The sequence below is a fragment of the Trematomus bernacchii genome, unplaced genomic scaffold, assembly GCF_902827165.1.
Source record: "Trematomus bernacchii unplaced genomic scaffold, fTreBer1.1, whole genome shotgun sequence".
NCBI lineage: Eukaryota > Metazoa > Chordata > Actinopteri > Perciformes > Nototheniidae > Trematomus > Trematomus bernacchii.
Genome location: NW_022988007.1, coordinates 1749058 through 1761948, shown reverse-complemented (window position 1 = coordinate 1761948; position 12891 = coordinate 1749058). Strand labels below are relative to the sequence as shown.

Here is a 12891-nt window from a genome sequence, read left to right as displayed (position 1 = left end):
CAACACTAACCAGGCTTCGTGTGATTCTGTTTATTTGTACCTTACTTTGACCATCCGTTCGCTGTTATTGATCATTGTGGAGAGCAGGCAGACGTTTTGTTTGTTATTATAGCAGCTATCGGATGGAATCAATACATGGGCTGCACAGGTTGTCATGTCCGACTATCACAAGTAGAATCATAATGAAAAATACGTCGGTAAAAAGTGCCTGTAGAAAACTGCTTAGCAAGTAGTCAGTTTAGCTTCGGTTGCTATGCTAACATCACCCATGTTATACCAGAGAAACTTTCATAACAGCGTTGTGATGCCAAACAGCGTCAATTCAGACTGACACCAAACAGCGTCAATTCAGACTGACACACATTCACTTAAGGGGAACTGGGGATATGTATCAGCTGCTTGTGTGACAGTCAGACAGTGAATACTTTAGAGCCGTGTGAGCTAACCCGGAGCTAACGGGAGAATACACTCGTGGAAGAGCAGCCGGCCAGCACTGCAGCGGTCGGTAAATGCCGCTGAAACACATTAATAAACAATGAACCACGGCACTCTGGAGAAAAGTATAAGGTTGGAGAAGTCGTTATTTAATTTAATCTGGCTTCGTATGATTAAAAGCAACGCAGTCCCCGGCCCGTTGTTATTGTGAGGTGAGCTCCGGCGTTGGGGAGAAACTCAGCGACGTAAACTGTGACGTCATGACGCAGCAGCGGCAGCACCAGTCGGGCTCTGAGCGGTGTGAAAAGAGCCGGCGCTAAACCGAAGAACCGGTTCTGAACCAGAAAAGCTCTAGCACGGAGCTTGAACCGGAGTTGCGTTGGTGTGAAAGGGGCATATGTCGCCTCTCTGCGCTGTAATGACTCATCCACTACACTGCTGCAAGTCACCGACATCAACTACATGGTAATGCCTACAAGACTGAGACTGTTAGTGCCCCTCACTGAGGCATTCAGGTGCAAACTGTGAATGTAACATAAACCAGATCGTAACTAATTGAATTTGTAATTAATAATATCTTTGTCATTATTAATATCTGATAAACTGGTTCTGTCTTTTCAGTGAAGGCTTTTAAATGATGAGCAGAAAAATCACAAGATGTATTTAAACACTGGTGTAAGGAATGGGTTCTGAAGTATGATTGGTGACTGACACTTTTCTCACCCATAGGGATATCTATGCAGATAGTTTGGATTTATATATTTCTTTCTATGTCCTGGTTTTGATTCATAATTGAAAGTGCCAAAACATGTCCATGTTCAAGCCTCTTAATCTAGAATTACGACCACAGACTTTTGATTCTTGACCTCCTGTCTTTGTATACAAAGGATAACAACAGAATGATTAACCCATAATAATAATAATAATAATAATAATAATAATAATAATAATAATAATAATAATAATAATAATAATAATAATAATAATAATAATAATAATAATAATAATAATAATAATCCTTAGTTTGCAGAACTGGCTGTCCACACCTTTAAACCAATCCACCTTTATTTATAAAGCACTTTAAAACCTCCAGACCAAAGTGCTGGACATAACATATCAAATCACACAGCTCAGCTCACAAAACATACAAATAAGTATAAAATCACATAAAAGGTGCGAACACAAAACAAACTAGAATAAACTTAATCTGGCATACTAAATATAAGGGTATTGTTGGCATTGGAACACACCATTTGATTCTTTGAAATCAATTCTGCAGATTTGTAACCAAATTCCATTCATCTCCACTAAATGGAGTTTGAAGCAGGTTCCTCCAAACCTGGGCAAAAACTACAGATCTGACTTTGCTGGGAATTATTTGTAGGAGTATTTAATCACAAACGCTTTGACTCCTGTCAAACTGTCCTTGGCCAATCCATTCAAGCCCTCTACTCCGAGGACGACAGCGTGTCTCAAGTGAAAACACACAACTTCAGGAGACAGCGCTTTGAACAATGAGACGTCGTGTTAACTCTGCAGTTTGAGACAAATCTCCCCACCACTCCCCTCCTTAAAGGAAGTGGTTATTACAGTGTGAGTATCAAGGTTTGGCACGGGCCATTTGCTCTGTAACTGGTCTGTTTGGGGACAGTCATGAGACAACAAGGTAGCTGTCTTCCCCCCCCCCCCACACCCAATGACTTAAATCGGAGCATGGCAAACACATGGTCTTTGGGGAGAGCTGACGGAGATGCTGTGTTGACTGATGGTGACGGAGATGACTGACAGTCACAGTGCACTGCTGTGTCTCCTTACTGGCCAAACAGGCAGAAGACTAACCCTGTAATGTGACTCTGGCCCCTCGTGAAGGGGCCCTTCAGATATCACAAGAAAAACAGTTTTCCTAATCACACTGAAAAAACGAATAAGTGGACTTTAATGAAGTGTATTATCTCAACACATGTCACATAACTGTATTAGGTTAGTTGAAAGCAATAGTTCAACCTAATATGTGTTTATTTAAACGTAATAGTATTGCTATCAACTCACCTAGTACAGTTGTGTGAAATCTGCTGACATGATACATTTAATTAAAGTCAATGTTTCAGATTGTTCAGTGTACCTTGAAGCTCAGAGTCAGGATGTGAGGTGAATGCTTCTTCAAATGTACATTTCAATGAATAAAAAAAGAGTCAAGGCTAAAAACAGTCTAAGCTTTTTGTTCAGTGAGTTTTGTTGAAGTGAAATAAGAAGCTCTTTGTAGTCCCTTAGGAGCATCTGGAGTCACTGAAGGAGCACTTTCACAGATGCTGACTTCGTATGCTCTGAGGTTCATAGCCAATGTTTACAGCCTTGTAAAGGGAGCCTCAGCAGTGGGTCGGCCCAGAGACACCACGCTGTCACAAACCATAACATCCTACAAGCGACGGGAAAAAATGCTTTTGTACATCACATTGGGTGGTGTTTCTGTGATGAACACAAAGACAGAGGTATGCTGACAAAGAGCATGTAGCCCACTGGCAGTGATAGTGATTTACAGGTTATACATCACCTGGAGATGACTCAGTCTAGCAGTGAGAGTCATGATCTGGCTGATGATCTGGCTCATGGTGTGCAGTCAGTGATGCTGCAGCTTTCTCTAGACATCGTTTATTGTGAGGGGGACCACAATTAGCAGCACTGTATGCATGTCTTTGAATATAGAGTTATTTAAAAAAGAAATGTAACAACAAGGCCAATATGCTGCTATGCACACATGCAAATATGGATTCAGTGGAAAGTGGAAACTAAGCTGTGTACTTCATTTGTATCCATCTGCTCTGCATTCACTGTCACTACAGAAGCACACATCTACACAATACAACACAGGAGCACAATGGGATGGAAATAGAAGGAAATGCAGCATCTGGAGAAGGCTTTTATCCAATACACGTTAAAGTCAAAGGAAAAAAACTAATCATAAATGTTTAAGCACTGCTTCCCACAGGGGGAAATACACCCCTAACTCTAACATGCTCACTTAAAGCACACTGCATCAGTAAACAGGAACTGCATCACACTGCTTGTGTTTCCCCAAGTGCCCTGTGCCCAGGATATGTCTCCCCCTAATAGGCCTGATAATAGAGATAAATGAGCAGGCTAGATCACAGTAAAGTCAGATTGCTGTGAGGAGCAGATGCTGGTGTGAATCCAAGGTCCCTTGGGCAAGACACACAGTAAAGCTGCACATGGGCTACTCTTGTGTCTGCTGGTCTAAGTGGCCTTTTAATGACATCATGCAGGAGGATTACTCATTTTTCCCACAAAATCAGACACAGGGTTTAGTACATTTTGGATCCACATATTGGTGTAAGGAAAGGGGTGGATGAGTGAATGCACAAGTGAATTAATGTCTTCTGCCCTGGAGAGACAGACCTAGTTTGGAGCCACTGATTTGGATCATATAAACTCCATCTGTGCAAACATAACCCACAAACAACCAGCCAGCCAGGCCAATTTAAACTTACCATGTGCCAAAGTTATAAATGCAAATAAGGCCAGTAGGTGAACCAAAGTGTGGTGGTACTCCATTATCCTCTCAGATGTTTCATAGGTGGAAAAGGTGGGTCACAGTCTCCAGGAAAAGCAGTTAGTCAGACAGGCTGTCCAGCAGCTGAGATAAATCCAAACAGGCGTGCCACTGCTAAGGATGTCAGGTATATGGGATGCAAACAGCTTCACACTCCACAGGCAGCATCTCAGCCGGATGGAATTAAATTAGAAGTTCAAACATAGTAACTTTTGATAACACTCCAAAAGTCTCCGACGGAAACAGCGGACAGTCCTTACAAAGCGAGCCGCAGGTGATGGGAGGAGAGGCGGCAGAGAGCGGCAGCAGCACCCGGTCACTCAGTCCCGTTCTCTCCCGTTACAGAGAGGAGAAACACTCAGAAAGGCTTCACCTGACAGAGAGTTAGTCCCAAAGCGCAGGAAGTCCTCGCAGTGGGAGGAACAGTCCAATGTGTTAGACACAGGGCTCTATGTGTCCTGTGTAGCCGCTGTGTCCGCTCCTCTGCTCCGCTAGGAATGAATTACTACAGCCTCATCACAACCAGCACGGCCCCGCAGCCACAACACTGCGATGAAACAAGCTATAGTAAGATAGTGAAGTTCCGGTTGCGCTTTCAAAATAAAACGAGGGTTTAGCTACGACGTAGCTGCTACGTGTTTGCAACGCTCTGTTTGTACGATGTAAATACAGTTCATCAACTACATTTGGTAAATTGAAACACTGTTATGTAATTCCCCATTTAGTCACTATCACAACCTTTTCATACACATAACAGTCAGTTTATGGGGTTCATGTGTGGTGTGTAACAATGGATAGGCCTACTGCTAGATACATATTATTCTCACAGTATGAAGCTTACAATTATGTGTTGTCTCTAAATTCCCAACAGGCCCAGGTTACAATTTTATTTTTTTTAATTTTTTTTCCCACTTATTGTTCAGTAAATAATGTTTAGAAGGTCTATCATTTACATATCAAGACCCTCATCATTAATGTGGCCTTTCCTTCACACAGGCAGCAATGCTTTATATTACTCAATTAAAGTAATATGGTGATTATACATATTGTTGAAAAGTAGTCTTATGTACACTAAAATGCTCATTTGATTTTTCCATTGTGTAATATTATTTTGAAGGCACTCTTACCCGGCTTCCGCTTCGCTTGTGGTTGATTATGTGCAACTTTACCATCACTACCTTCTTAAAGGGCCAGCGCACCCGACCTAAACTGATCGGGCTTTTTAATGAGTATTCTTTATTTTCTAAAATAAACAGGAACATGGTAACAACAATTTCATTTAAATCATGTGAAGTACTTAATGCCAAAGACGCTTTCTAGTCAAATGATGTATTGTCTGCTAGCTCTGTCTGGTCCTTTAAATCAGTTTTAAAAACACAGTTTTTTAGAATTGCTTAAAGAGATTTAATTCATGTTTGTCAACTTCCTGTTTGTTTTACTGTGTTATAAAATGTGTCGTATAATATGTTGCTGGTTTGTATTTTATTGCGTTTTCAGCACTTTGTAAGATTATTATTTTATTGACATCTTTAATTTAAATGGGCCACATACTGCCCTCTTAGGTTTAATTGAAGTTCGATTCTGTTATATTGCATTAAATGTTCTTTTTAAAGGTCCCCTATTATACAGTTTTTCATCAATATATTATAGGTCTCTCAGATATATACAAAACATGTCTCTGAAGTGTTTGGCTGAAACACCAAACAGCATCCCACAATCCCCTCTGTTTCAGCCCTGTTTCAAAAGTGCTGATTCTCTGTCTGTTACTTTAGATGAAAATAAGGAGCCCCTCCCCACGCCCCTCTGAGAGATATTTGGTTAAAAATAACACAATGGTGCTCTAGGAGGAGATTCAGGTGTTACCTTGGTTGGTGATTGGCTAATGGTTACACAAGCCAAATAATCGTTATGACATCATAAAGTGGCCAAAATCTGATCAGCTCATTTTCAGACAGGTTTTTATATAAATGGATCAGGACAAAAAGTGAGAGAATCTTTTTTCCTGAAACTTTCAGAATGTCTTTACACAGAGGGGACACATGTTGATGTAGAAAAACATGTCAATGTAAAAAAAATGAAAAAGTGGATTTTGCATACTAGGTGACCTTTAATACTGCATCACCTTTCCATCTTCAGGAGGGGACATATTACAGTAACATGGATTAAAGGACAAACCTATCACCTTCATCAAAGTTCATATATAGCATTGTTTATCTTTTAATTATTTGAAATGCGAGAATTAATGTTCATACTAACCCTTTCATAACATAAAATAATATAACATATACGCTTATTTAGGTTTTCAGAAAGTGTGAAGGCCCTTTTATAATTCTACTTGAAAAATCAGTTTGTAAAAAAATGAAGTTAAACTATTCAATATGTTATTCATGTCAACATATATCTCAAAGCTGTTATATAAACACAGAGGTATACATTATGTTGGCAGTAGTTTGAATCCAAATGGATTTGTGTCTAACATGTGAAAGACCTTTGATCAAGCCAAACGTGGTGCTATGTATACAAATCAGGTAATGGAAATGAGTCAGGCACTAGAGGCACAAACAAACCACCTCACCACTGCAAAATGTCACTATTTATCTGAGCACTGGCATTGCCTGCACTTGATGGAAAGCGAAAAGCAATATTACATGTGCCAGGAGATGTGGCCAACTGCAGCCAATGAGAGCTGACACACCAGAGCCTCGTCCTGCGATGAAGCAATAAGGAAAGATTGGGCAGGGTGCTGCTGAGCTGAATACATATTAGGGGTCAGGCAGATCTAGTAAACACACAGCTCTTGACATTTATAGAAATGCATTGGATGGTGGTATGCATCAGGGAGCGCATACTAAGATGAGATTTAACACATTCTGTTACACGCAGCTCCTGATATGAGGTAAAAAAGAAATAATTCCCCGTAACTAAAGTCACAGAGGCTGGTGTGTAAGACTGACAAGACATCCTCTATGTTTGCAGCAGCCCAGAGAACCAAGCAGTGCTTAAACACCCCTGATATTTATTTCATGTTTTATGCATGTACATGTTTAATTTAATTGCAGAAACTGATTAATTGAGCATTGCTCTGTGATTGAATAAAACATGATGAGGCCCTCCACTAAATGCATTTCCGCTCGCCTGTGACTGATGCTGCTACTGTTGTGTCTTCGTCAAACATTTGGCGTAGCTGTCAGTGGAATCAAGCACTCCATGAATTTAGAGTAATTATCCATATTAGGTAGTGAATTACAAGGACAGCCCATCAGTGCTGTTTCGTGCTGTGCTGCACACTTGCAGCTGAGCCATACATCATATAATTATGCCCTCTCCATACACAAAGGCTGGGATTTATGAGGTGATTTTTGCCATTTATTTGAACATATTGAAAAGGCCTTTAGAATCCGCTTTCGGGAAATGCCAGCGTTAAAACCCTTCCTGGCAGCACTATGTTCTGTAGCGTCTCTTTCATTTGAGAGGTTTGAGTGTTCAGCAAGTTTGTATATCCTTAGCTCAGCAACCATTTTATACGACAATGTTTGAAGTCAAATGCTGGACTAAATGATAAATGCAGCGTGTGGTTGTTCTATATCTGATGAAGAATCCACTGAATGCTTTAACAATGCATTACATTGAGACAACTAATGACCATTAAGAGAGCTCAAATTGAATATGAATGAAGAAAAAAACCAAGGCATGTGTGCTTCATTGTTTTAGTTCTGTGCTTAATGCAATGGGCGACTGGGCTTCTGTTCACAAATAAATAGTGACTTTAAGAGGATTGAGACGATGATGTATGCCTTTTGTTTCTGGCTGAGCGTGCCGCCACTATAAGCCATTTCATTATTCTTCATCGTTTAGAGTTGATGAAATGCTTTCATAAAAATAAAGAACAATATCAAGAGTGAACTTTATTCTCAGAAATCCAATTCCATTTCCAAGGAGATCAAAGTGCTCCATGTGCTAAGATTGAGTTCTAGCATGTTCTTCATGTCGACCCCCACGCCCCCTTTCCCGTGTATCTCCAGCTGTATTCACTGGAAAGATGTGCTCACTTTGAAATAAACTATATTTATATTTTCTCTACCCTTTTTCTTTTAGGGCTATGCATGTCAAACCTGTAGCTCCATGATTCATACACTTCGGAGCACAGCAACATTTCCTGTCCAGGGAAATACCTGCAGATCGTAAACATAAACAAAATGTTGGAGGTGTTGATTTAAGCACAAATAGCTTGGTTTGGTTCTTTATGGGTTTTATAAAGTCTGTCATTTGGTGAAAAGATGATGATTGATATCAGCTCTCTGAAGGATCAGTTCTGAACATCCAGGACAACTTTAAAGGCTCCATTTATTGCACTTTGAACACGTTTTATATATTGTGTGTCAAGGTTTTGCCTATGGTAGTAAAACACATTTGTACACATTATAAAGCACAATAGAATAACAAATCAAGTATATTTACCTTATAGAATAGGAAAGTATGAAATGAGCACTTGAGTGTGACAGAGATAGCGTAAAGAGAGAAAAGAACCCTTCAAATGAATCAGCAAAGCAACATTATACTAATTCATTGTATAAAGAGGAATTGTGGTTATAAATGAACCTCAAATCTTCAAACACAATGGTTATCTGTCCACTGCAGGAAGGCGAACAAGCATCATTTGTCCGTACGTCCTCATGAGAAATGATATACTGTATGTCCTTCCCAAAAATAAAAGGCCAACATCCTGTACCAGAAACACTTCTTTCCTGGGTATGCCCTTTTACATGTATGAAAAACAGTAATGGCAGCTCTGTTGAGAGGTAGTTTTGCATGCTTATTAGAACTGATCAAGTAGAAGGGGATATGTCTCGGATGTACCCCTCAAACAGCGCTGTTTCAACACGTTCATCTTTTAAGTCCTTTTACAATCCCTCCATGGCTGAGCATGATGCATCCTTTATGATGTGGTTCCAGCCGCTGCCACCGACGCTTAAAGCTGAACATAACAGTGTGTTGAGATAGCATCAACCACATGCTGTGCAGGGAGCCCCCTAGAGGAGTCATGAAGTCTGATGCATGTATCCTTGATAACTCATTAAAGACTATTGCTTATCATTTTGGTGCGCTGATCCATAGCATGCATCTGTTTGCACACAAATGTATTTATTACACTGAAAAAACTGAAACATTGAATTTAATGAAATGTACACTGTTGTTTTGCTTTGAGAAGATATACACTTTATTCATCAAGAATCAATCACATTGTCACAATCATTTCATGAGAAGAGGTACAACATATTGTATTCCAACTTTATGAGCAACAGTGTGATGATAACAAATGTCCTCTGACTTTCTAACTTTCTGATTTTATTTTACATTCGGTTCTTGTCTATCTTATTTTATTGACATGTATATAGACTCCTGCATTTACTTTGTCAGTCACAACATTGGCTGCAACATTTAGCTTATTGTATTTGATTTGACATGTATATAGTTCACTTCTACACATTGGTCTTGCAACACAGTCTTGCTCTATTTCATTTCTACTCAATTTCTTTTTGCACTATTTTTATTGTTTTTTTGTTTTGTTTTATTGTTTTATGTCTTATATATATTTATGTTGCATTGTTGGAGGAGCCTGGGACTTAAGATCTTCATTGCCATGCTACACTGTAGCTGCTGTGCACGTTACAATAAAGCCTTGAATCTTGAATCTGTTCTTGAACATACATAAGCATTGTTCCTTAGAAATGCCATTAAATGTGTATCACCTGTATCTATGCTGGGAATTTGAACCCCCCCTCCACCTCCCCCCATCATTGCTAGTAATGAGACCCCTATATGCCTCCACCTTTTTTGACCCATAGCTGATAATGGGAGGACGGGCCCTTTAAGAGGTTCCACTGAATGGATTCTATTATAGATTCATTGATTAAGAGGGTAGCGCTCTGAGTTGACAATATATCTTTTTATTGATCTGCCTCTCAATGAGATTGGCTGCTACCCAGCCTCCCTGAGGGGTGGAGAGGGAAAGAGAGGAAGAGAACAAGAGGGGGAGAAAAGGGAGAAGCAGGGCTATTAAGGGGCAACATCAACCTCTTGTCTCTGCGCCGGCTTCAACCATTCAACTGGTTTCATATCTGTAATGAGTGGGGGTTACATTTAGCATGCACGCCTTAAACATGGGTCTCTCTCTGAAGACAGCAGTGGAGTGGGTTGCCAGAAATGGAAATGTAAGGGACCTGATTTGAGTGATGAAAATGGCTGTTCTGAATGTTTAACTACAATTTAGCATGTTATGCCTTGGCTGCAGTTTGCAAGATGAGGACACAAAGGAACCCTGGATGAGTTCTCATTGGTTATAAGCCAGAGGAGACTTTGTGCACCTTGGAAAACCTTTCAACAATATTTTCACTCAACAATCTCCCTTAATTGTTCACCTGGGTTTCTTTTACACAGATGGCATGCGATTTAATGGTTTCTTTTTAAACTACTAATTTGTTGACCCGTGGTGCTTTGTGATTTGTCAATATGCCATCACAGACCTAACAGCTCTCATCAGAAGATAAATCCTTCCTTTAAAAATCTGTAAACACACTTGTTTGCATTATAATATCTTTACTCGACCTACAGAAGAAAAAGGCTCTACTACTTACTAAATATTGAACAAAAATAGCAGCATTGTTTGTTACAATTAAAACAACCCTCACGTTTACCTCACAAGCAATGTCTCCTGATGGTAAGTGTAAGGGAGATTATTGAATATTTCCAATTCAGTGACCATCGCTGATCATCTTAATTTGAATGCCACCATCAACTCAACACAGTTCAGGTGTGTGCAATGATAGTACAATCCAATTCCTAATACAACTGCCATGCAACAAATAACTCTTTGTAAAACGTGCAGTTTTGGTTGAGACTGTGACAGATGTTTTTTTAAAGCTACAGGTTGTAGTTTCACCACCATTGTTACTGTGGCATTGATGGACAATAGGGTGGTGCAGTGAGGACAGAGTTGAAGCATAATGCAACCAGCAGAAGTAAAAAGCTAACGTTAGGTTTTTTGTATACGGTTGCATGTCTGTGCATCACCATCGCTAAGCTAAAGGCTAATGTTCTGCGTAATGATGATTCAGTCTATTTTTGTTAGCAACCGCTGTTATATGACACATAGATGCTTCGGACATTCACCAGTGGGGTATTTACTGATGTGTTTTATGTCGTAGGATTGAAAGAACTTGACTACAAAAAGTGGGAACCGGAGGTGGTAAAACCCTAACTCATTTCCGGGTTTAAGGAGTCATTCCTGCACCCTTCTATACAGTCTTCACAAAGGTAATATATATTTCATGGCTCTTGTTTTGGACTCAAAGATGTCATTTTATTGTGTCAACCCAATTTGTTTTTTAACAAAAGACGTGCATCTTCTTCTCTAAACTGCCTTCCTCTCAGGCTGCAGGTAGTCAGGACGGAGGGTCAGAACACAACCAGCTGCCACACCACGCTGCTCTGTCATTTAGCTTCCTTTGCTTTCACACCCCACAGAGCCTCTATCCCTTCGTTTCCTCAGAGATGAAATGACTCTTCCAATTCTTCCAATGCGCTCTGGGGAGCACCAATTACTGCCTTCTCTCCAACACACACACGCACACACACACACACACACACACACTGTGACAAAGCTTCGGAGAGCCAGAACAAAATTGTCTCTGCTCCACAGACAAGCTCCTGCGGCTCCGCTCCTGCTCTCACCTGGCATTAACAGGCAGCCCTGGCCTTTCACACAGGCTATTATGGTGTGTGACAGGAGCCATTCAAGCCTAGCACTTAGTTGCCCTGCCCGAGATGCTTTACTTTCAGTCAGAATATATGGAATGCCACTGGCAAGAGGGAAGGGAAACATGCATATATTTTAAAAAGCATGCATTGTGATTATTTCATTGCAAATGCAGTTTGCAAACTTCACTAGAGTCTAATCATCTAGGATTTTTCAAAGAGTAGCATGAAAAATGTATTTCCCCATCAACAGATCTGCACACACACACACACACACACACACACACACACACACACACACACACACACACACACACACACACACACACACACACACACACACACACACACACACACACACACACACACACACAGTCGGACAAAGCTATGTTTTCCACATTGATTGCCAACTGAAAGTGCCAGCAGCTTTTGTCTCCTGCCTTGAGTTTGACCCCATCCCATCTGACTCCTGCTGAGAGGTAAGCTAATATTCTGTTATTACTTTAGCTGTGTTGGATGAGAAACAGCCCATTATATTCAGGACAGAGCTGTTGTCTCCGGCAAATTGGAAAGGAAATGTAATTACACTATGAATATACACAGCCAGCTCATTTGTAGAACTGAAAAGGGATCCAAAGTAATGCAAAATGAGATACTGACGCCACATGCAATATCATAAAGCTGACCTTCACATAAAACCAGCAACACAGGCTAGACAATGACCATCGTGGAATTAAAAGGAGGGGAATTCAGAAATGCATATATATCCGATCTTAAGCCTACTCTTGTTTTTACTAAACTGTAATTTATTTGGACACTGTGCTCCTGTAGTAACAGTAGCTTAATATGAAATTAGAGCAAATCTGTAATTGTGGATTGCCTCCATGCAGCTCTTAGGGTGAAGAGGCAAAGCTAGCGGTTAGAATCTAGCATGTTCGCTAACCTGTTCACAAGGGATAGTACCACCCAAAACATTTCATTCTGCTTTAAAATCGAGTTAATGTGGCAGTACATTTAAGTAGTAAAGTCATAGTTTTGTTGAGCCCTACTGGTCAAAATCTTTAAATGTTCTTTCAAGCATGGCAGTCAACCCTGGAAAAGGTTCTTATACATTTGGTGTTGTTGAGCTCAAT

The 12891-nt window shown here is 40.2% G+C and overlaps 1 protein-coding gene across 5 annotated transcripts in view; it reads right to left on the bottom strand.

Moving 5' to 3' along the window:
• robo3 (roundabout, axon guidance receptor, homolog 3 (Drosophila)) overlaps positions 1-4476 on the bottom strand; it is a 107295-nt gene extending 102819 nt beyond the window's left edge. For all 5 annotated transcript variants that reach the window (XM_034117347.1, XM_034117348.1, XM_034117350.1 and 2 more), the window contains exon 1: positions 3942-4476. In XM_034117347.1, coding sequence (XP_033973238.1) covers positions 3942-4005 — 64 coding nt within the window. In that variant the 5' untranslated portion in view covers positions 4006-4476. The remainder of the gene's footprint in view (positions 1-3941) is intronic.
• Positions 4477-12891: the final 8415 nt, after the last annotated feature.